The 25,865-nt window shown below is 42.2% G+C and overlaps 1 protein-coding gene across 50 annotated transcripts in view; it reads left to right on the forward strand.

The window, feature by feature from the left end:
• The window catches only part of LOC143776637 (protocadherin gamma-C5-like), a 671,321-nt gene that overhangs the window by 610,397 nt on the left and 35,059 nt on the right, over nucleotides 1-25,865 (forward strand). Inside the window, exon 1 of one of the 50 annotated variants that reach the window (XM_077266242.1) lies at nucleotides 5,901-8,542. The exons of 48 other annotated variants lie outside the window; for them this stretch is intronic. In XM_077266242.1, coding sequence (XP_077122357.1) covers nucleotides 6,107-8,542 — 2,436 coding nt within the window. In that variant the 5' untranslated portion in view covers nucleotides 5,901-6,106. Of the gene's footprint in view, nucleotides 1-5,900; nucleotides 8,543-25,865 lie in introns of those variants that run through there. One more of the 50 variants, XM_077266234.1, reaches the window with a different exon arrangement.

Consider the following 25,865-nt stretch of genomic DNA (forward strand, 5'->3'; position numbering starts at 1 on the left):
GGACATGCGCGTATTTTAAAAAGCGCGCGTGTCCAGCCTCCAGTGACGTCCCGGCTTATGATTGGTCACGGCGCCATGTTGCCGGGACGCGGACCAATCACAGCAAGCCGTGACGAAATTACGTCACGGCTTGCTGTGATTGGTCCGCGTCCCGGCAACATGGTCGCCATTAACCAATCACAAGCCGTGACGTCACGGGAGGCTGGACATGCGCGTATTTTAAAAAGCGCGCGTGTCCAGCCTCCCGTGACGTCACGGCTTGTGATTGGTTAATGGCGGCCATGTTGCCGGGACGCGGACCAATCACAGCAAGCCGTGACGTAATTTCGTCACGGCTTGCTGTGATTGGTCCGCGTCCCGGCAACATGGCCGCCCTGACCAATCACAAGCCGGGACTTCACGTAACCAAGTAAAAGCGCGAATTTTAAACAAACAACGCTGCCGGTTCCCTCGCTGAGGTCCAGGCTGCGTCGGACAGGTGAGTATAGCAATATTTTTTATTTTAATTCTTTATTTTACACATTTATATGGATCCCAGGGTCTGAAGGAGAGTTTCCTCTCCTTCAGACCCTGGGAACCATCAGGGATACCGTCCGATACTTGAGTCCCATTGACTTGTATTGGTATCGGGTATCGGTATCGGATTGGATCCGATACTTTGCCGGTATCGGCCGATACTTTCCGATACCGATACTTTCAAGTATCGGACGGTATCGCTCAACACTACTTACTGGCAATGAGCAGAAGTAGCATGACTGGAGAGACATATTGTGCATGTAGACATTCGTGATGGGTGGTCAGAATTACTGGAGAGCAGCTAAGTGTGTGCCCTTGTAACCAGATAGTCAATTAATGGTGCCACTAGTCAGGAAGAGCACGCGGACATGTGCCCCAACTCCACAGGAAGAGAATTAAATCCAAACCTCCCCACAATAACACTTAACCCCACAGGAACCTCTGTACATGTCAAGGGTCAAAGTGAACAGCAGTAAGAGAGGAGACGGAGACCTCTACATGCCTGTGTATTAGGTGGTGGTGCAAGATTATTGCCAAAAGCTTTAGGAATTGTATACAACAGTAACCAAAGGGATGAGGCAGCCAATAAACCTGTTATTTAAGATATTGATTTCAATATTTACAGAAATAATATATATTTTTTATATCTATGTATTTCTTACTAACCATATAACACTAATGACGCACTGCACCATCTGCCTATCACATATCACACGCATGCTTTCACTAGGGTCAGTATGGTTTTGGAACGTGTGCGGAAGCCAGCACAAAGACAGGAAGTAAGGAGTTTAAAGAGTGTGGCTATTTCTATTTTTTGTGACTTGCCACTTACAGGCAATCTGTCACCAGATTTTTGCTGTTCCATCTGATAGCAGCATGATGTAGAGGCAGAATTCCTGATTTTAGTGACGTGTCACTTACTTTACTTGGCTCTACAGTTCTACAAGTTCTTTCAATACTGAGCTCTGTATAACACCGCCCACACCACTGTCTGCATAGGAAAAAAGATGCTAATCAGTGGTGGGGGTGTGGTTAGGCTACCAGACTGCAGACCATCTAGTCCTCTAGTGATAATCTCTTGCTGATAAAACTGTGATTTTATAAAAACTACACCAAGCAGAACAGGAAGTGACACATCGCTAGAATCAGGGTATCAACCTCTACATTTTGCTGCTCTCAGATAAAGTGGCAAAAACTGGTGACAGATTCCATTTAAACTAAGATTTGGTTTTTATTTTGAACTTGACAGGAGATTCATGTTTCCCAAATAACAAGGATCACGAAAAAGAGCATTATTGCAGATATTTATGTTTTACTCTAAAACACATTGGGGTTTCACTGGAAAAATACTTTGAAAAGTCAACCAGGGACTATGTGACTCAGACGACGAGTCCAAGGCAGGTTCTCAGCAGCTTCTCCCCAATGGACAGATTTCTTTCCATCTGTTTGTACAGGGAGAGACCTGTGAATCTACTGTAGTGCAGCCAGGGATCTGCATCAGACTGGTCATCCAAGACACACAGCCCCTGGCCAGATAAATAAGGTATATTTTCTCTGAATTGGCACAGCTTTCACACCATAACTCAGCCAGTGTCTAAATCATGGTTCAAGCAGCATGAATCTCCCTTTAAATTTTTGTGAAACTCCATTGCAAGTTATGATATAGGTTACCCCGATTACATTTTCTTGAATTTGGTTAAGGACTCTAATTCCTAATACAAAAAATACAATGCAAAATTTTGACATTAGTTTCCTTAACACACTGCAATTCACATCACAACCACAGGGTGGCTACACACACACACATACAGCACTAGGCGCATCAAGGCAGAGCATCGCAAAATTATCCCACATCTTAGCCAATATTGAGCCAAGAGGACACTTACCTAAATGCATTATTGTAGGTAATTTACCAATTTAACCCCTTGGTGACCAGGTCTAAACAGCCCCCAAAAAATTCCTTCAATTTTCACCTCTTTTTGGCAGCTGCATTTTATTTTTCATTGACACGGCTGAATGAGGCTTTCTTTTATATGGGAGAAATTATATTTTTTTTTAGCAGTAAATTTAAATTATTGTGTCATTTAGATATTTTTTTCCTTTTTTTTACCTAAATATAGACAAAAGGAATTCCTATTTGAGATTTTTTTTGTTAATATTTTCTTACTGTTCAGGCTTCACACCAAATAAACTGATAAATTAATTTTCCAGGTTATTACAAGCGTATGGATACCTAATATGTGCAGGTTGTATGTTTTTCGGTACTTTTTAATTTTTTATTACTACTTTTTTTTTTTGCAGTTGTTTTAAACATATTTACATTTTTGTTTTACATAATTTGTCCCCCTGGAGATTGTAAAAGATTTCAGGTTCTTTTTTTTTTTTCTTTTACCGTTATTTTTTTTCCCCCACAGTAACATGGAGCCACAGTTACAGGGTAAAACAGCCCCCTGATGGGCCACATATCCCTGGCAGAGCTGACCCGGTCAGCTAGGACCTAACAGATCTTCTATACTAGGAAAATCGGCTTTTGATAACAGGACTAGTCCGGCTTTGCCACCCCCCAGAAGACTCTTCTTGTGCCAATCTGGGTGATTGACGCATCTCTTTGCTATAGGAGAGTGGTGTCAATCACTTACAGCAGCGCAGGAAAAGTCAGGATTTTCTGACTCTGTTTTTCCTGAAACGTCAGTGTATATCAGAGAAAAACTTACCAGCCTGCAGTCATTCAGCCAGGCTTTGATTCAAGTTGCCCACGGTTTGGGTGGCATGAATAAGCTGACAAATTCACTTTAAGTTATTCTGCATCTGCACATAAAACAGTCCTTAAAGGGGTCATACAAGACATTTTTGGGGTGGAGTCTAAAAACTAACAGGTAGGTAGTTGCTAACAGAGGCAGCTACCTAACTGTTTAATCTGGCGCTGGCTCAAAGTGATTACTGACCACTCGTGCCAGAGATTCAGCTGAGACACAAGCAGCTCTTATTCTACCAGGCTGCTCTTCTGTCAGTTGGGTGTGACTGTTGATGTCAAGCTGATTGACAACAGGTTCCCCGCAGGTAGGCAGCAGGGAGCCAGCTGTCAATTATCATGATGTTGGCAGTCACGCCCCGTCAACAGAACAGAGCGGAATAGAAGCCACTGATCTCTGAATGTGTAGTCAGCGAAAGCTGCTGAATCGCTGGCAGGAGTGGTTGCCGGGCACAGCAGGCAGGTAGTCAGCAACTACTTGCCTGTTAATTATTCGGCCCATAGTGAAAAAATTGAATAGTTCTGTATAACTCCTTTAACTACAATTTGCGTGTAACACCAAAAAGAAATACTTCATAAACAGGCCATCACAAAATATAAAATCAAAATGTACTGAAATATATTGTAAATCCAAGCCATAAAAGGTAAAAGTAAGTAAAAAGGTGAAAAAAACACAGATGAGGTAGATAGGTGGCAAAGTCCGGACACGTAAAATAAGATAACTTGTATAATAAATAGTCAATCATAAAACAACATAAATAGGCAGGCAGGTAAAGTGTCAATCATTAAGTTAAATCCCATGTGTAGCTATTAGACAATAGGCAATATAGTAGGTGTCCACCACACCCGACGCGCGTTTCTCATTTCAATGAGGTTTATGACTTTCTTTTTGGTGTTCCTAATGTATGTACTTTATGGCACAGCTATAGGAATCTAGTATAGGTGTTTTGTTTTGTTGTTTTTCTTTTACAATTTGTATGCAACAAAGCATCCCAACCTATAGCATACAGTGTGCATATGGATAGCGTATATGATGATAATTTCCTATTGTTGGGACCATCTCAATATTGATATATTATGGCCTTACTTGACTCCTGGTAGCACGGATCTTGTTTCATTTCTCTAATTTAGGATCTATAAAGAAGCAGGGTGCTACAGTCTTTGGAAGCTTGCAAACTGTCTTTGTGGGTTATACATTCATAGAACTTGTATTATAAGTGTGTTATAATTGGCTTATCATAATAAATGCAGAGTATTAATCACCTCTTTGTGCTTTGCCAGTTATCAATATTGTATCACATTGATATAGCTGCTCAAAAACATTTCTACTGTCTTATAATATTATATGTAATGCTATGTCTATATCAGAACAAACATTTGGTTTTGTATCTGTACTATAAGGACATAGTAGGTTTCTCTATGACAGATCTGGCCAATTCATTTTTATATGGCCAGCATGTAATACTACATTTCCCCTGTAGTGGCCACTGCAGGGAAATGTATTGGAATTTGTAGAAGCCCCTCATCTGTTCCCTGGGGGATCTATCTATCTATTCGTCTATTATCTTTCTATGTATTTATCTTTGTATCTATCTATCTATCTATCTATCTATCTATCTATCTATCTATCTATCTGTCTATTATCTACCTATCTATCTATTATCATACTATCTATCTATCTATCTATCTATCTATCTATCTATCTATCTATTATCTATCTATTTATGTTTTATGAAATGTTGCATATGCTCATCATCAGGGATGGGAGAATCGATCTGCAGGACTTTGGTCCATAGGCCAGGTCAGTAATGTGTGTCTCTTGGACTGGCGTGCAGCTCCTGTTACCTACCAATATTCCAGGCCCCCTCCTTTTGATTAGCCAGGCTAGACGTCGTTGTTGCCACCTGTCACACACTTGATGCTGCTTCAGCTCAACTAATCTAAAGAGGAGCTGGGAATGGCGGGAGGTAAGAAGATTCACCGGCTTCCCATCCAGTGGTCACAGCTTACAGTCCTGCATGACAGACCAGAGTCCTGCAAATCCATTCTTCCATCTCTAATCACCAAGCATATTTTCATATGTACATGTCGCCCAATGACGGAACTGCAAAAATAGGTCAGAGTATTTGGATTCGTAATCTAGAGTCAACATCTGAAAACTGTAATTGCGAAATGTGTCTGATAGCCGACCACTGTCAGTCGTTACTTGGTGCCACCTTATGCCAAAAATACACTGTTATAACTGCGACATGCGAACACAACTTGTGTAGATGTATAGGAATTAGGACGACTGGTGGGTACTTTTCTATGTTTTGGAGAATGCATATTTTTTAAATGCCATATCTGTAACACAAAACTGTGGTAATGACAAAATGTAATATTCAAGGAGAATTTTAGCACATTATCTTTTTAATAATTTTTCTATTAATTTTTTAATAATATTTGAAAGTATAAATATATTTAATTTTTATGATGTAAATGTGTGTCTACTGGAATATAAATAACAAAAATGTGCGCATTGAGTGATACTATCCTCGTCTATTAATTAACCATATTGGCCAGTAGAGGGCAGAGTTGGCATCTGTTCTTCTGCTTCTGTCCCACGTAACAGACATTGTGCTGTCATCCTCTCTTTCCCTTCTGGTTTTGTGAAATGATCCTCCACCAACACAGAAGGGAAAGCTCAGGCTGTGACAAGAATTCCGCCCGTGGATGTATCTGGATACAAATGTTCTATGGTTTGGAGCTAAAATTTTACGCTATGGAGTGACTTCATTCCAGGGATTACATGTGGATTCTATGCCTGGAGTTACATTGCTTGGAGGAAAGGTTTAAGTTATGGACATTCACAACTCAGCAGAGACTTGGAACTGGCAAGTAAAGTGCTTCTTTTTCCTTTGTAGCTGGGGTTGGGTCTCGGGACAGCTTAACTACTCTGTTGTTGAGGAGTCCGAGCCGGGGACAGTTGTCGGAAATGTAGCTCAGGATTTGGGACTGAAAATTACAGATCTGTCTAAGCGCAGGCTTATGATGGGGACGGAGGGAAGCAGAAAATATTTTGCTGTGAACTGGGAAGATGGAGCTTTGATGGTAAATGAAAAGATAGACAGGGAGAGCCTTTGTGGAACCAGTACAAGCTGCTTGCTACCCGTTGAGGTAGTGATAGAGAATCCTCTGCAACTACATCGAGTCATAGTAGAAGTTCTGGATATCAATGACAACTCTCCAATGTTTTCAAATCCTGAAAGAACTATAAAAATTACGGAACTTTTAGCAAGTCCAGGAGCTCGATTTGCTTTAGAAAGTGCACATGATTTGGATGTGGGATCTAATGGAATAAAACGATATAGACTGGACCCAAGCCCTTATTTCTCATTGTCTGTGAAGAAGCGCAGCGATGGAGCACTCGTTCCTGAATTAGTACTGGAGAAAGTTTTAGACAGGGAAGAAGTAGATAAACACCATCTAATCCTCACAGCTGTCGATGGCGGCGATCCACCTCGATCAGGAACCTCACAGATAAACATTGTTGTTATGGATTTAAATGACAACGCACCAACATTTGATAAAGGCTTGTATAAAGTTACCGTACAGGAAAACTCCTTGCCAAATACTGTGTTGTTACAGCTTAACGCCACCGATCTTGATGAAGGAGACAATGGTGAAATAGAATATTCATTTGAAGATCACATTGGAGATTCCGTCAAAAAAATATTTGCCTTAGACCCCAAATCGGGTGTTATTTCTATTATTGGACCCATAGATCATGAGGAATCAAGGTCATTTGAGTTGCCTGTCCGAGCTAGAGACAGAGGAGTACCAGAAATGGAAGGTAATTGTATTATCCATGTACAAATTGATGATGTCAACGATAATGCTCCAGAGATCTTAGTGACCTCCTTAATGACAGATATTCCAGAAGATACGCCAGTAGGCACTGTTGTTGGTCTTTTCAAAGTGCAAGATAAAGATTCCCGAGAAAATGGGCAAGTGAAGTTGGAGTTGCCAGCGAACTTACCTTTTAAGTTTACCTTTTCACACGACCATTACTCCTTAATTACTAATGATATTCTAGACAGAGAAACGGTATCTCAATATGTAATTGATCTGACTGCCAGTGATATGGGTTCACCTTCTCTAAGGACGCAACAAACAATTATTTTGAAAATTTCTGACATCAATGATAACCGTCCTACATTTTCCCAAGCCATGTATACAGCTGGCACTGAAGAAAACAACACACCTGGAAAACTCCTTGTGGAGGTATCTGCTTCTGATCCAGATGAAGGTGAGAACTCAAATTTAGTTTACTCTATCCTTGACATCCAAGTTGAAGGGTCTTCTTCAATATCTTCTTTTGTATACATCAATTCGAAAACTGGTGGTATTTATGCACAACGTTCATTTGACTTTGAACAAGTCCAAGTTTTACAGGTTCCAGTAAAAGTTGAAGATTCTGGATTTCCAAAACAAATTTCCAATGCAACAGTTTTTATCTTTATTTTGGATACAAATGACAATGCTCCAAAAATATTCTACCCAGCACATACCGATGAGTTGACTGCCCAGCAGAAGATTCCTAAATCGTCTCCGGCTGGATATTTCGTTACAAAAGTCACTGCTATGGATGTAGATGCTGGTCATAATGCATGGTTATCTTATGAAATTGCCAAAGCCACCGACTCATCTTTATTTGTGATATCTTCACAAACAGGGGAAGTCAGAATGGCTCGTAGTTTTCAGGAAAATGAAAATCCAGAACACAGCTTGTTGATTTTAGTTAAGGACCATGGGGAACCACCTTTATCTGCCACCATCACAATCATAGTCACATTAGAAGATGGTATGGTCCAAGAAAACAAGAAGTCCAAGGATTTATTCCAGACGACACCTAACAAGTCTGACATGACTATGTATTTAATAATTTCTCTCGTGGCTATAAGCTGCGTTTCATTTATCACTTTTACAATATTGCTTATAAAATGTCTGAAGAAGGATCATGGAGGTTCTGGGTGGTGTTGTAAAGATACATCCACACCAAACCAATACACAGGGCAGTATCCAACTCTTCGTCTCAACCCAGATGGTACTCTGAAATATATGGAAGTTAGAATGGGTCCTATGGACCCTCAGGGTCAGTGTTACAAGTCCTGTTTTTCTACCATGTCAGATAAAAATGATTTCACCTTTATGAAGCCATTAAATTTTCCACAGCTGAAAAGCTTAGTCGGTGAAACAGAGGTTTTATTTCCTCCCTTAAATGGATCTGGCCAGGTGAGACATCATTCTTTCTTATGCAGTAACAATACCTTTAGTCATTTTGTGTAACAGCGTTTATTGAATCAATTTTGATTTGTGTTTCTCTTTCCTGTTTCGTTCTATTCTCTTCTTGTACCTGCAGAAATTCTAAAAACAGTCCAAAATATTACAGGCTCCTTACATACATTAGGCTAATATCTGCTAAGCCATCAATTTTGTTGGGCTCAGAAGACATTTTAATGTGTATGGTGGCTCCAACCAACTGATTGTCAGGGAACACGTCAATCAGACATGTCCAATGTTGAACTGCTGATCTTTTTGCTCTCCCAGAGATAAGCCGATATGTCATCTGGCGACTTTCTCATAAAGAAAACAGGAATGCTCAACTGAATGAACGCTCCTGTGTACTGATGAGATGGCCAAAAGGGCATAGTTTGGCCTACACCTAACTAATGTGTATGGGGGTCTTAATTGATATTTCACACTATCTTTGTCAATGTTAAGTTGATTTCACTCTTTTGAGTTAATTGACAGTAATTTCCTTTTCCAACTTGGTCATATGCTGTGGATACATTGCAATTTTTTACAGTGCTTTATAAATTACTAAACATTCACACATTGGTTATTATATTGTGAGACCTATTTAAATGCTCTCCCCCAGACAGACAGTTCCACCTTATATTACGCTTAGAAGCCATCTTCTTTGAGAAGACCATCCCTGTAGAAGATCAATGCAGTTTTGTGTGGACATCAGAAAGCCTGTCACTTACTATTAATTTGAGGAAGGGAGCTGCACCCATTTGTGCACTCCACATCAATACTATGAGGCAAATTAATTATCTAGGTAGGGTTTAAAGGAACATCATGTGCTTTATTTTACAAAAAATGTGAATAAAATTGCTTGTACGTATTAGTTACAAGCAACTGAATTGCAATGAAATGAATGTAGTATTGTAAGGCATGGACTTGCCAGGACCTCAAAGTCACTCTTGGCCTAGGTTTTCTCCTCTCTGTAACAGGGATTCTGAGACCCCTTGTGTAAATTCCATGGTCCTCCTGATTCATCAAGACCGCTGTTATTCACGATGGTCTTGATAAGGGGGTGTTCTGGTGTTGGAAGAGCCTCTTAATGAGTCAATCGCATTTGATAAAGTGTTCCATCCTTCTGTACCCCTCATCAATGGTACGAAGGATGGTAAACCTCATGAATTAGATGAACTGTGATGTCACTCCTCTGTCTGCCCCCAACCTGCTTCAGCTAAACATATTTTGGCTGGAAAAAAAACTGGTGTAAAAACACTACAAGTCACTAAATTTCTGTTTGAAATATTGAGTTGAGCAAACATTTTTACAAAAATAATTGCAACTTATCAAAGCCAATATAGTTTACAAGGCGCATGAATACAATTTTCCTGGATAGGAAAACTCCTTTAATTAGAAAGTTATACATGGGATAGCAGAAATCTATGTGTAGCTCGAGCCTAATGAGGGGATAATTAGGTATAAGTCAACACTACATATCTCCTCAGTAAACATGTAATTAATTCTGCTGTGATAATGTGTTTGTAATTGGAAAGGCAAATGAACATTGCTGAAAACGAAGGATGTGCAATAAAACAGTGGTTGGTCTGGATATAAATGACATCATTACATTTTGGCTTTAAATGTCTTTCAATATGCAAATTACCAGGCGACAAACCTTCATGGTACAAGGGGCATTTATCCTATATAACTTTAATGTATTGAATTACTTATTTTGCAAGAACAATATTAGGATTGTGTGAGTGGCTGTAATTTATCAGAATTATTATTGTGTTGGCTACCAGAAGTGTAGACTAGATTTTATATTTTAATTTTTTTTGCCAAGATTTCCCACTGCGCATCTTTTTTGTTCTTGACATGACACTATGGGAACCAGCTTGTGTCCTTGGATAAGTCCATTTATTCGTAGTAAACTGGCTAAGTTCCAATGTACATGCACAGATTGTCAGTCTGTGAAAGTGACAGAGCAGAGCGAGGATATTGACATCTCCATTAATTCGTCTTTTATTATTCATATCCGTTTATTACTTTTGCCTTTCATGTGTATTGCATTACAGCTTCTAAACAGATTCATTAAATTATGAGTCTTGGAAAATGCTTGATATCTGGAATATGAAAACTTTAGAGTCTTTAAATTGCAGCCGCAAGATCAAACAATGAATAGTAAGATTTCGTGGCTCAGACATTGCACACTGCCAGGGGCTTGTAAGGCCCGCTAGTATTCCGGGAGCCCCTTGTTCCAGGAGCTCACACATGATAACAGCGGGGAGCCTGCTCATTAACATACTGTGCTTATTACAGTAAAAAAACTATATTTGGAAAACTATTTCTTTTTCTTGGGATTTACAAGAAAAAAATAATATCTATAGGTGCTATGTAAGCACTGGAAGATGACTATGATACATACACTATCATATCTGTTTAATTGTTATAAATTAGTTATTTTACATTTTAACAATATTTTATAATGTTTATTTTGGCCATCACTTATTTTAACCCCTTCACGAAGCGGCCGGTTTCCGTTTTTCCGTTTTCGGTTTTTCCTCCCCTTCTTCCCAGAGATACAACTTTATTTTTCTGTCCTCTTATGAGGGCTCTTTTTATGTAAGGCAAGTTTTACTTTTGAATGACATCATTCATTTCACCACAAAATGTGCTGAAAATTGGGGAAAAAAATCCATGTGCCATGAAATTGTGAAAAAAGCGCAATTCTGAAATTTTGGGGGGAAATTGTTTTTACTGTGTACATTTTGTGGTAAAAATGACCATTCAATCTGATTCTCCACATCAATTCAATTACGCCAATACCCAACATGTCCAGTTTTTTTTATATTTTAGTGTTGTAAAAATATCTGAAGTTTGCAGAAAAAAATGTTTTTGGGTTGTTTCACCATTGTCCGAGACCCGGAACATTTTTATTTTTTGGCCAATGGAGCTGTGAGAACACTTTTCTTGTGGAGCAAGACAACAATTTTATTATCATTTTGAGATAGATACAACTTTTTGATCGCATGTTACAGCCTTTCTTTGTGGAGTTGTGGAGATCAAAAAGACATAATTTTTGCAGTTTAGATTTTTTTTGCTAAATTAAATAGGTAACCAATTTATTGTGGTGGTTGAATGATGACCCCAATTAATAAAAACCTGCATTTTTCACCTCACCATAAGTCTTACTCCTAGACTGGAATAAGATTTCTGGCGTAAAGAACGCCACATCTCATCATGAATTAGATGAGCTGTGGCATCAACTTGCTCTTTCAATTTCCGTTCCACCAATTTTGGTGGAGCTGAGTGAAACTGACATGAAAAGGTCAAAAGTTACAAGACTCTTGAGCAACCTCACGTTGCCCAGAAATATTGTGTCTTATCAATGTGTCTTACAGCAGAATCCTAGTGAAAACACTTTGATGAATCGGGGCCATTACTATTATTATTATTATTATTATTATTATTATTTATATAGCACCATTAATTCCATGGTGCTGTACATGAGAAAGGGGTTACATACAGGGTTATAGATATCATTTACAGTACACAAATTTATGATGACAGACTGGTACAGAGGGGAGAGGACCCTGTCCTTGCGGACTTACATTCTACTGGCTTTGCAGAGGGGAGAAGCAGGGGAGTAGCAAGGAGAGAGGTGGATTAGCCGAGCAGCAGAGTTGAGGACAGACTGGAGTGATGCAAGGGAGTTAGCGGGGAGGCCACAGAGGAGGGTGTTGCAGTAATCGAGGCGGGGGATGATGAGGGCTTGCTCAAGAGTTTTAGTAGAATGTGGGGTTAGGAAGGGACGGATTCTGGTAATATTTTTGAGTTGGAGGTGACAGGAGGTGGCAAGAGTTTGGACATATGGTTTGAAGGACAGGGCAGAGTTGAGAGTTACCCCGAGGCAGTGGATTTCAGGTGCGGGAGAAAGCGTGGTGCCGTTTACCATAATAGATAGATCAGGTAGGGGAGATACGCGAGATGGGGGAAAGATGATGAGTTCGGTTTTGTCTACATTGAGTTTTAGGTAGAGAGAGTTGAAGAAGGAGGATATGGCTGACAGACACTCTGGGATTCTGGACAGCAGAGAGTTGACATCTGGGCCAGAGAGGTAGATCTGAGTGTCGTCCGCATACAGGTGGTAATGGAAGCCATGGGACTTTATGAGTTTTCCTAGGCCAAGGGTATAGATGGAAAAATGTAAGGGCCCTAGGACAGAGCCCTGAGGGACTCCAACAGAGAGAGGGTGGGATGAGGAGGTAGAGTGGGAGTGGGAAACGCTAAATGTGCAGTCGGAAAGGTATGAGGCGATCCAGGACAGGGCAAGGCCTTTGATGCCAAGGGAAGAAATAATATGTAGCAGTAAGCAGTGGTCGACTGTGTCGAAAGCAGAGGACAGGTCGAGAAGGAGGAGGATGGAAAACTGTCTAATAGCTTTGGCTGTGAGTAAGTCATTAGTAGTTTTGGTCAGAGCAGTTTTGGTGGAGTGGTGGGGGCGGAAGCCAGATTGGAGGTTTTCAAGGAGAGAGTTTGTTGAGAGGTGGGAGGAAAGTTGAGCATGGACATGCTGCTCAAGAAGTTTGGAAGCAAACGGGAGCAGTGATATGGGGCAATAGCTGTTGTGAAATTGGATTCTGGGCTCCCCCGGTGGCCACTGGTGGAATTGAACTTGTGTGCATCATCCTCTCTGTTCACCTGTTCCCATCAGGATGTGGGAGTCTCTATATAACCTTGCTCCTCTGTCAGTTTCATGCCGGTCAACAATGTAATCAGAAGCCTTTCTTTGCATATTCCTGCTACTAGACAACTCCCAGCTAAGTTGGACTTTCGTCCTTGTTTGTTTTTGCATTTTGTTCCAGTTCACAGCTGCTGTTTCGTTACTGTGTCTGGAAAGCTCTTGTGATCTGAAATTGCCACTCTGGTGTTATGAGTTAATACTAGAGTCTTAAAGTAATTTCTGGATGGTGTTTTGATAGGGTTTTCAGCTGACCATGAAAGTGCCCTTTCTGTCTTCCTGCTATCTAGTAAGCGGACCTCGATTTTGCTAAACCTATTTTCATACTACGTTTGTCATTTCATCTAAAATCACCGCCAATATATGTAGGGGCCTCTGTCTGCCTTTTGGGGAAATTTCTCTAGAGGTGAGCCAGGACTGTATTTTCCTCTGCTAGGATTAGTTAGTCCTCCGGCTGGCGCTGGGCGTCTAGGGATAAAACGTAGGCACGCTACCCGGCCACTGTTAATTGTGCGGCAGGTTTAGTTCATGGTCAGTTTAGATTCCATCTTCCAAGAGCTAGTTCTTATATATGCTGGGCTATGTTCTCTCGCCATTGAGAATCATGACAGTTTGACCGGCCAAAAAGGGTTAAATTATTGGCTGAGTTCTGAGTTCTCTAGTTCTGAGTGTGCTCATAATTGAATCACTTGCTAGTCTGCCTATACTGCAGCCTTCCTCTCTTTCTCTCCTTCTAATCCTTGAATGGCTCTGTGTTCACCTGTTTGAAATGGATCTTCAGAGTGTAGCTACAGGTTTGAATAATCTCGCCACGAAGGTACAAAATTTGCAAGATTTTGTTGTTCATGCACCTATGTCTGAACCTAGAATTCCTTTGCCTGAATTTTTTTCAGGGAATAGATCTTGCTTTCAAAATTTTTAAAATAATTGCAAATTGTTTTTGTCCCTGAAGTCTCGCTCTGCCGGAGATCCTGCACAGCAGGTCAGGATTGTAATTTCCTTGCTCCGGGGCGACCCTCAAGATTGGGCTTTTGCATTGACACCAGGGGATCCTGCGTTGCTCAATGTGGATGCGTTTTTTCTGGCCTTGGGGTTGCTTTATGAGGAACCTCATTTAGAGCTTCAGGCGGAAAAAGCTTTGATGTCCCTATCTCAGGGGCAAGATGAAGCTGAAATATACTGCCAAAAATTCCGTAAATGGTCTGTGCTTACTCAGTGGAATGAGTGCGCCCTGGCGGCGATTTTCAGAGAAGGTCTCTCTGATGCCATTAAGGATGTTATGGTGGGGTTCCCTGTGCCTGCGGGTCTGAATGAGTCCATGACAATGGCTATTCAGATCGATAGGCGTCTGCGGGAGCGCAAACCTGTGCACCATTTGGCGGTGTCTACTGAGAAGACGCCAGAAAATATGCAATGTGATAGAATTCTGTCCAGAAGCGAGCGGCAGAATTTTAGACGAAAAAATGGGTTGTGCTTCTATTGTGGTGATTCAACTCATGTTATATCAGCATGCTCTAAGCGTACTAAGAAGCTTGACAAGTCTGTTTCAATTAGCACTTTACAGTCTAAGTTTATTCTATCTGTGACCCTGATTTGTTCTTTATCATCTATTACCGCGGACGCCTATGTCGACTCTGGCGCCGCTTTGAGTCTTATGGATTGGTCCTTTGCCAAACGCTGTGGGTATGATTTGGAGCCTTTGGAAGCTCCTATACCTCTGAAGGGGATTGACTCCACCCCATTGGCTAGTAATAAACCACAATACTGGACACAAGTAACTATGCGTATTAATCCGGATCACCAGGAGATTATTCGCTTTCTGGTGCTGTATAATCTACATGATGTTTTGGTGCTAGGATTGCCATGGCTGCAATCTCATAACCCAGTCCTCGACTGGAAAGCTATGTCTGTGTTAAGCTGGGGATGTAAAGGGACTCATGGGGACGTACCTTTGGTTTCCATTTCATCATCTATTCCCTCTGAGATTCCTGAATTCTTGTCTGACTATCGTGACGTTTTTGAAGAACCCAAGCTTGGTTCACTACCTCCGCACCGGGAGTGCGATTGTGCCATAGATTTGATCCCGGGTAGTAAATACCCTAAGGGTCGTTTATTTAATCTGTCTGTGCCTGAACACGCTGCTATGCGAGAATATATAAGGGAGTCCTTGGAAAAGGGACATATTCGTCCTTCGTCATCTCCCTTAGGAGCCGGTTTTTTCTTTGTGTCTAAGAAAGATGGCTCTTTGAGGCCGTGTATTGATTATCGGCTTTTGAATAAAATCACGGTTAAATATCAATATCCGTTACCACTGCTGACTGATTTGTTTGCTCGTATAAAGGGGGCCAAGTGGTTCTCTAAGATTGATCTCCGTGGGGCGTATAATTTGGTGCGAATCAAGCAGGGGGATGAGTGGAAAACCGCATTTAATACGCCCGAGGGCCACTTTGAGTATTTGGTGATGCCTTTTGGTCTTTCAAATGCCCCTTCAGTCTTCCAGTCCTTTATGCATGACATTTTCCGTGATTATTTGGATAAATTTATGATTGTGTATCTGGATGATATTCTGATTTTTTCGGATGACTGGGACTCTCATGTCCAGCAGGTCAGGAGGGTTTTTCAGGTTTTGCGGTCTAATTCCTTGTGTGTGAAGGGTTCTAAGTGCGTTTTTGGGGTTCAAAAGATTTCCTTCTTGGGATACATTTTTTCCCCCTCTTCCATCGAGATGGATCCTGTCAAGGTTCAGGCTATTTGTGATTGGACGCAACCCTCTTCTCTTAAGAGTCTTCAGAAATTTTTGGGCTTTGCTAACTTTTATCGTCGATTTATTGCTGGTTTTTCTGATGTTGTTAAACCATTGAGTGATTTGACTAAGAAGGGTGCTGATGTTGCTGATTGGTCCCCTGATGCTGTGGAGGCCTTTTGGGAGCTTAAGCGCCGCTTTTCTTCCGCCCCTGTGTTGCGTCAGCCTGATGTTGCTCTTCCTTTTCAGGTTGAGGTCGACGCTTCTGAAATCGGAGCTGGGGCGGTGTTGTCGCAGAGAAGTTCCGACTGCCCAGTGATGAGACCTTGTGCTTTTTTTTCCCATAAATTTTCGCCCGCCGAGCGGAATTATGATATTGGGAATCGGGAGCTTTTGGCCATGAAGTGGGCTTTTGAGGAGTGGCGTCACTGGCTTGAGGGGGCCAGACATCAGGTGGTGGTATTGACTGACCACAAAAATTTAATTTACCTTGAGTCTGCCAGGCGCCTGAATCCTAGACAGGCGCGCTGGTCGTTGTTTTTCTCTCGGTTTAATTTTGTGGTGTCATACCTACCGGGTTCTAAGAATGTTAAGGCGGATGCCCTTTCTAGGAGTTTTGAGCCTGACTCCCCTGGTAATTCTGAGCCCACAGGTATCCTTAAGGATGGAGTGATATTGTCTGCCGTTTCTCCAGACCTGCGGCGGGCCTTGCAGGAGTTTCAGGCGGATAGACCGGATCGTTGCCCACCTGGTAGACTGTTTGTTCCTGATGATTGGACCAGTAGAGTCATCTCTGAGGTTCATTCTTCTGCGTTGGCAGGTCATCCTGGAATCTTTGGTACCAGGGATTTGGTGGCAAGGTCCTTCTGGTGGCCTTCCCTGTCACGAGATGTGCGAGGCTTTGTGCAGTCTTGTGACGTTTGTGCTCGGGCCAAGCCTTGTTGTTCTCGGGCTAGTGGATTGTTGTTGCCCTTGCCTATTCCGAAGAGGCCTTGGACGCACATCTCGATGGATTTTATTTTGGATCTGCCTGTTTCTCAGAAGATGTCTGTCATCTGGGTGGTGTGTGACCGTTTCTCTAAGATGGTCCATTTGGTTCCCTTGCCTAAGTTGCCTTCTTCTTCCGAGTTGGTTCCTCTGTTTTTTCAAAATGTTGTTCGTTTGCATGGTATTCCGGAGAATATCGTTTCTGACAGAGGGACCCAATTCGTGTCTAGATTTTGGCGGGCATTCTGTGCTAGGATGGGCATAGATTTGTCTTTTTCGTCTGCTTTCCATCCTCAGACTAATGGCCAGACCGAGCGGACTAATCAGACCTTGGAGACATATTTGAGGTGTTTTGTGTCTGCAGATCAGGATGATTGGGTTGCTTTTTTGCCATTGGCGGAGTTCGCCCTCAATAATCGGGCCAGCTCTGCCACCTTGGTGTCCCCGTTTTTCTGTAATTCGGGGTTTCATCCTCGATTTTCCTCCGGTCAGGTGGAATCTTCGGATTGTCCTGGAGTGGATGCTGTGGTGGAGAGGTTGCATCAGATTTGGGGGCAGGTAGTGGACAATTTGAAGTTGTCCCAGGAGAAGACTCAGCTTTTTGCCAACCGCCGTCGTCGTGTTGGTCCTCGGCTTTGTGTTGGGGACTTGGTGTGGTTGTCTTCTCGTTTTGTCCCTATGAGGGTTTCTTCTCCTAAGTTTAAGCCTCGGTTCATCGGCCCGTACAAGATATTGGAGATTCTTAACCCTGTGTCCTTCCGTTTGGACCTCCCTGCATCTTTTTCTATTCATAATGTTTTTCATCGGTCATTATTGCGCAGGTATGAGGTACCGGTTGTGCCTTCCGTTGAGCCTCCTGCTCCGGTGTTGGTTGAGGGTGAGTTGGAGTACGTTGTGGAAAAGATCTTGGACTCCCGTGTTTCCAGACGGAAACTCCAGTATCTGGTCAAATGGAAGGGATACGGTCAGGAGGATAATTCTTGGGTGACTGCCTCTGATGTTCATGCCTCCGATCTTGTCCGTGCCTTTCATAGGGCTCATCCTGATCGCCCTGGTGGTTCTGGTGAGGGTTCGGTGCCCCCTCCTTGAGGGGGGGGTACTGTTGTGAAATTGGATTCTGGGCTCCCCCGGTGGCCACTGGTGGAATTGAACTTGTGTGCATCATCCTCTCTGTTCACCTGTTCCCATCAGGATGTGGGAGTCTCTATATAACCTTGCTCCTCTGTCAGTTTCATGCCGGTCAACAATGTAATCAGAAGCCTTTCTTTGCATGTTCCTGCTACTAGACAACTCCCAGCTAAGTTGGACTTTCGTCCTTGTTTGTTTTTGCATTTTGTTCCAGTTCACAGCTGCTGTTTCGTTACTGTGTCTGGAAAGCTCTTGTGATCTGAAATTGCCACTCTGGTGTTATGAGTTAATACTAGAGTCTTAAAGTAATTTCTGGATGGTGTTTTGATAGGGTTTTCAGCTGACCATGAAAGTGCCCTTTCTGTCTTCCTGCTATCTAGTAAGCGGACCTCGATTTTGCTAAACCTATTTTCATACTACGTTTGTCATTTCATCTAAAATCACCGCCAATATATGTGGGGGCCTCTGTCTGCCTTTTGGGGAAATTTCTCTAGAGGTGAGCCAGGACTGTATTTTCCTCTGCTAGGATTAGTTAGTCCTCCGGCTGGCGCTGGGCGTCTAGGGATAAAACGTAGGCACGCTACCCGGCCACTGTTAATTGTGCGGCAGGTTTAGTTCATGGTCAGTTTAGATTCCATCTTCCAAGAGCTAGTTCTTATATATGCTGGGCTATGTTCTCTCGCCATTGAGAATCATGACAAATAGCTGGGCAAAGCAGTTGGGACAAGGTTAGCTTTTTTGAGGATGGGTGTGATGGTGGCATGTTTGAAGGCAGAGGGGAAGGTACCAGAAGATAACGATAGGTTGAAGAGATGGGTTATGGCTGGAATGAGCATGTTAGTGAGGTTGGGGAGCAGGTGGGAAGGAATGGGGTCAAGTGCACAGGTGGTAAGGTGTGATTTTGAAAGGAGGTGAGTAAGTTCTCCTTCAGTGATGTTGGAGAGGGAAGTTATTAGGGAAGGGCAGAAGTCTGGTATATGGGGTGGTTGGGGTGGTGGAACAGTAAAGGTTTGCCTTGTTTATTCGATCTTGTTTTTGATGTAAGTGGCAAAGTCCTCAGAAGAGATGAGGGGAGTTGGAGGTGACAGTGGTGGGCGGAGGAGAGAGTTAAATGTGCTGAACAGTTGTTTTGGATTGTAGGATAGTGAGGATTCAAGTTTAGTGAAATAAGTCTGTTTAGCAGAAGTGAGGGCTAGTTTGAAGGCAAGTGTAGCTTGTTTGAAAGCAGTGAAGTCATTTGGCAGGCGTGTATTCCAAATCGATTCCTGCTCCTAAGCCATCCCAATAATGGAAGAAATATGAGTGTTTGTTTAACATGGTGTTTAGATGTTTGCATATACTTGTCATTTTATGGTGTACAGCACAGAGACCATAGACTATAATAGTCAAAAAAACAGCACAGCTTGATGAACTCCACATCTAAAGGAAATATATACAATTGTTCTACAGCTTTTGTTTCTTGGCGTCAGGGAAAGTTTCAGGATGACTTCCTGTGCACTTCCTGAATGTTGAGGTTTGCCTGGTAGGGGGGCAGGATACTAAACAATATGATTGTGCAGTAGCTTCAGGGACATGTGTATGTATACATATATATGTGTTTGCATATATATAATTATATGCCTGGTGTAGCAGAGTATTTAGGACCTTGTGTAAGCAATTATATGCTTATATTACACAGAAAGAATGCAGCCGGCGTATTACACAGTATCCTGATGTAAATCTGCATGGGTCTGGCCCAGGCACAAATGACTTCTTAAGCTCCTGATACACATTAGATTAATGTTGGCAGCACCTGCCAATATCGATGGGTTTGGCTGACACGTTAATGTGTATGAGAGTGTAACACCCCAGGAAGCTGGTTGTTAAAGTGGTGTTGCCTTCCTTTCGCTGAGTGATGCCATTCCTGGAAGCAAGGAGGATCCCTTTAATAGGTAGCGCATACATGCAACATGTTCTGACTCCAGGCCAGAAAGGGATCTCTAGACCCGGTTTCAGGGGAGCTTCCCTATATATGTTCTGGCTTGGAGGAGGAGTTAGTTTAGTTTGTAGCAGACAGCGGAGGAGAGTGGAGAAAGCAGGAGAGCGGGAGCCATGCAGGCACGTGGTGCTGCAGCACCTGACCAGAGTGGAGGAGTCAGACAAACCAGAGGGCAGAAGATTTCAGGTCATCTGTCCGCACCCACACCCGACAGCAACATATAGAGCCCAGAGTCATAATTAGAGACACCTGTAAAAAGGCTCATGTTGCCTGCCATGCAGGTACTGTCTTAGTACAACCCAGTAAGTGACACCACTGAAATCTGTGTCTGTGACAGGGGCGTAACTACCGCGGTCGCAGCGGTCGCCAGTGCGACCGGGCCCGGCAGGTCAGGGGCCCGGGCCCGGCAGGTCAGAGGCACCCAACACCATGTTGCAGTGCAGGAGATTCCTCCTGCACGGCAAGAGTCCGAGGCATATCTAGGGGGAGGGGGCAGCCAGGGCACATGAGAGACAGGAAGCAGCTCCAGTCATCATGGTGAGACTGTCAGCTTCTGCTTTGCAGCCCCGGGACAGAAGGTGAGAGCAGGGGGGAGGTGCGGGACAGAGCCGCTTTAGTCAGGAGAAGCTGAGGAGCTGCAGCCGATTTACATCAGCCACCCCTGTACCAGAGAGGAGATTGTGAGTTGTGTATATGAGCTGGTATCTGGTGTGTGTCTGATATCTGTAGTGTGTGTGTGTGTGATATCGAAGTGTGTGTGTGTGATATCTGTAGTGTGTGTGTGTTTGTGTGATATCTGTAGTATGTGTGTGTGATATCTGTAGTATGTGTGTGTGTGATATCGTAGTGTGTGTGTGTGTGATATCTGTAGTGTGTGTGTGTATGTGATATCGTAGTGTGTGTGTGTGTGTGATATCTGTAGTATGTGTGTGATATCTGTAGTATGTGTGTGTGATATCTGTAGTGTGTGTGTGTGTGTGTGATATCGTAGTGTGTGTGTGTGTGATATCTGTAGTGTGTGTGTGTGTGAGGCAGGGGCGTAATTACCACAGTCGCAGCTGTCGCCGCTGCAAGCAGCTCTGGCAGGTCATGGGCCCGTGTGTCCCCTTGAGCCTGTCTCCCTTGTCCCCTTATGCTTGTGTCCCTTGTCCCCATGTGCCAGTCTCCCTTGCCCATTAGTCCCTGTGTGTCCCCATGTGCCTGTCTCCTTTGTCCCCTTGTGCTTGTGTCAGTCTCCCTTGCCCACTAGTCCCTGTGTGTCAGTCTCCCTTTCCCACTTGTCCATGTGTCCCTTTGTGCTTGTATCCCTTGTCCACTTGTCCCCGTGTGCCCCTTGTGTCAGGCTCCCTTGCCCACCAGTCCCCTTGTGTCAGTCTCCCTTGTCCCCTTGTGTCAGTCTCCCTTGCCCACTAGTCCCCTTGTAACCTTCTCCCCTGCCTCCTAGCCCCCATGTGTCCCCTTGTGCCTGTCTTCCTTGCTCCCTAGCCCCCCTATGTTACCCTTGTGGCTGTGTCCCCTAGCCCCCTTGTGCCCTCTCCCCTGCCCCCTCGTCATCATTTGCTCGTGTCTTTCTCACTGCCCCTGTATGGAGGGGCTACATTATACTATGAGGGGGGCTGCATTGCATTCTATGGGGGTTACATTGAGTTGTATGGCAGGGCTGCAGGGGGGGCCCCATTTGGAAGTTCGCACCGGGGCCCATAACTTTGTAGTTACGTCACTGGTCTGTGATACTACATTATGCTGTCCTCAGATTACATAGAAAAAAACCTGCTGACAGATTCACTTTAAAATGGTTATCTCACCAACAGCATTTTCTCTCCTATCAATGGGGTGGGTGAAAAGAGGTTGATCACGTGAACGAGGATCCCCACATGCATCACATTAACCACTGCACCATCCACTCCCTTTCAAAAGGCTCATAACTTCTCCCCTAGATGGATAGAAGTCGACATTAATATGTATATCTTCATTCATGTAGGACTTTAGGGCTGCTCAAGATCAGTGGGAGTTCCAGCAGTGAGATCATTTAGTTATTATTATCAGCAATCATGTGGACAAGTGCTAAATGTTTCTAACAAGACAACCCGATTAAGAAACTATTATATCAGGCCATAGAATTAGTGCAGTTATATGGTTATACAAACCCTTTATGCACCAAAGGTTCCATAAACAATATTCAAAAATGGAAGGTACTGAACAGGATTTCCTAAATTCTCCCCTCGTGGTGTGAGTGGCCTGAGCTGCCATCAGCGTGCTGTGTTAACATTGCATCCACCACTGTATGTTGAAGTTGATGCCTGTGGCCATGTGATATAGTCTCGACAAATACTGTAATTAAACATTTGATAGGTAATATGCTGTGATGATAAATTAGGGCATAATTACAAGGTATATTTATTCCTAAATTCTATATGGCTTATTCTTGTAATCATAACACAAGGGTATTTCCAACATTAGTGCAGATCTCAAAAATCCCCATTAACTTGGCTTATTATTTGCTTAGGGATTTCATAAGACATGCACCTTCTCGTAGGTCCTTATTTTTTAAGGTGTCCAAAGAAAGCTCATAACATCAGGGCCTGACACAAATCGTGTGTATTAAGGTTGTTCATCTCAAAATGTTTCGCTATGTTTGGTAAATTAAGTGCATCTGTAAATACTTCTGTCTACACATTTTTCTCGTTTTTACAACATTACCCTACTGGAGTGAAAATTCTGACTTTTTATAAAGTCACAATTCATAAATTTTCACCTAGTTAAACCTCTTTCCCACCCACTTTTTAAACGCTGTGAGAAATGAGAAATATTTGCACAAAATATCTGGGCAAGTAAAATAATAATCTTTGTGGTATCATCTGGACAAGAAAAATGAAAAAAGCATATACAGAATGGGAGGAATAGGGCTAATCCACAGCACATGCGAAAAAGACTTGGCTATACTAATAGATCACAGACTGCACATGAGTCAACAGTGTGATGCAGCAGCAAAAAAAGGCAAACACAGTTCTAGGATGTATTAAGAGAAGCATATAGTCTAGATCATGTGAAGTAATTATCCTCCTCTAATCATTCCTCCCTGGTCAGTCCTCATCTGGAATACTGTCTCTAGTTTTGGGCACCACATTTTAAAGTAGACATTGAAAAACTGGAGCAATTTCAGAGAAAAGCAACCAGAATGGTGACCGGTCTGCAAACTATGTCCAGTGAGGAACGGTTACAAGATTTGGGAATGTTTAGTTTGCAAAAAAAAAGATTGAGAGGAGACTTAATAGCGGTCTACAAATATCTCAAGGGCTGTCACATTGTAGAGAGATCATCCTTATTCTCATTTGCACAAAGAAAGACTAGAAACAATGGGATGAAACTGAAAGGGAAAAGATACAGATTAGATATTAGAAAAAACATTTTGACAGTGAGGGTGATCAATGAGTGGAACGAGCTGCCACGAGAGGTGGTGAGTTCTCCTTCAAAGACTGGACAGCCTCTGTCTGAGATGGTTTAGTGAATCCTGCATTGAGCAGGGGGTTGAACATGATGACCCTGGAGGTCCCGTCCAACTCTAACATTCTATGATTCTATGAAAAATGCAACAACTTTTTGATGCCAGGAAAGTGAAACAAATTCCTTGATAAATGCCCCCCTATTATCCAATGCAACAGAATTCTATCCAAGCATCACACCATATAGATCATGTCTGATTATGTTAATTAATTCATATGTGTTAATGATTTAGGGACACCATGAAAGGTCACAAATGATAGTTAAATGTCTTAGATGTAAATATGTCATTTCTTGTGATGCGTAGCATTGCTGTAAATGGGGACGGATATCAGCCAGGTAGATATCTGCAGCATACGCTCCATTTTACTGCCGCCTCAACAGATCAGAGGGTCCACAGCTGCATGATATAAATAGCTGCACTGATCCCGGCATTGTCAGTGCAATCCCCAGTGACCATGTTCTTAATGAACGTCTATTCTGAGCCCATCCAGAAATTAGGTTGGAGCACTTCTGTTATTAGTCCAGGAGATTGCATTATATGGCACTTTGTCTTGGACTATTTGTACCCTGTGCCAGTGGTTTTCAGTAGTCTTTTTCTAAATTAAAGTTATTTCCTGTGATGTTTATGGCCATTGTACAGTGACAGGTGGAATATGATCTCCTGAGCTGCCTACTTATCCCGGTAGGGACATTGGGCACGTGTCATAAGGGGAGCGTTTCCTTTCTTCAATATTATACCTTAGGAATGGATAGGAGTTTCCATTTCTCTGTTCCATAACAGAAACAAAAAATCTGAACTTCTGGAAGAAGCGGCTACATCCAATGACAATGACAAAAAGCACTAGACAGACCCGATTCAGATAGCCTTCATTTTAATGGAAAAATAGCATTTTTCCAATAAAGAACTTGTGATGGAATCTCCTAACAGAATCCCCAATGCAATTGTGCACCTATTGTAACAAAATAACGTATTGTTTAGTACAGGTGCTTCTCACAAAATGAAAATCATCAAAAAGTTAATTTATTTCAGTTCTTCAATGCAAAAAGTGAAACTCATATATTATATAGAGGCATTACAAACAGTGTGATCTATTTCAAGTGCTTGTTTCTGTTAATTGATAACCAATAAAACTTTTAATAATTCTTTAAAAGTGTAGATGCCGTATAATATATGATCTGACTAAAACCATAATAATTGAATTAAAATATGTCATTAGAATCAATTCAATCCAATTTTTTAGGCTAATAGCGTCCTTTGTATGCTTGTGTATCATTGTGCTACTTAATAGTCTGCTTCCCTGCACACATTGAGCACATACAAATCACGCTGGCAGCTTTCCAGAGGCTTTGTCTATTTCTGGTCTTGTGTTTTACATGTGGAGACGTGTTCGTGTTTAGTCTTGCCTGGGCACTTTTCACAGCTCTATACACATTTATTTTTACAGATCCTCTTATGCAAATAAATATCAGTTTCATCCATTTTCAGACATTGGAGCCGTTAAAGTGGCTGTTTGATTTGGTTAATTCCTGTTTGTAAAAGCATAAGCTCATTACAGGGTTCCTCAAAACTAAAAACCCTGGTGATCATCCTCGCATTGAAGGGGTGGTCTGAAACTAACATTGATTGTAATCTTAAATGTTTAAATATTATAGTCTAAATATTAAGTCTAATCACTTTTCTAATATTGTTTAATTAAAACGTTGCCACCATTGCTTCTCTAATCTAATCTAACTGCTTTATTTTATTTATTTTATTTTTTTTACCTGCTTCAGGTTAGATGACATTTCATTTAAAAATCCTTAGTCCATGCTGGGATACTCAAACAGGACATCATCGTGGGCAGAGGCTTTGATCATTGCCATAGCTTCTACCCCCACCCTGTAACAAAGCGTTAGTTGTGATGTCAATGACCATGTGATGGTAGTCAATTCTCATAAATGCTCAGTACAAACTCCCTTGTCTCTGCAATATTCTTACCAATTCACAGTGACAGTGCGCTCCTTTGCTGCCTCTGATGAGAATTGACAAGCTTGCAAAAGAGCGCACTGTCAGTGCACATTGTCAAGAAAGAACATGGTGGTTTCAATTCAGTTGTGGGAACTGAAGGTTACTTCCTAAACATAACAATTATATGCATGTATTGAAACGCGCCAGAAAATGAGATAATTCATTTCTTGCCTATTGTAAAGTAGATGGATTATTACCTGGCTCTGATTGGTTTCAGTGGTTTAC

Source organism: Ranitomeya variabilis, chromosome 5 (assembly GCF_051348905.1).
Source record: "Ranitomeya variabilis isolate aRanVar5 chromosome 5, aRanVar5.hap1, whole genome shotgun sequence".
NCBI classification, from domain to species: Eukaryota; Metazoa; Chordata; class Amphibia; order Anura; family Dendrobatidae; genus Ranitomeya; species Ranitomeya variabilis.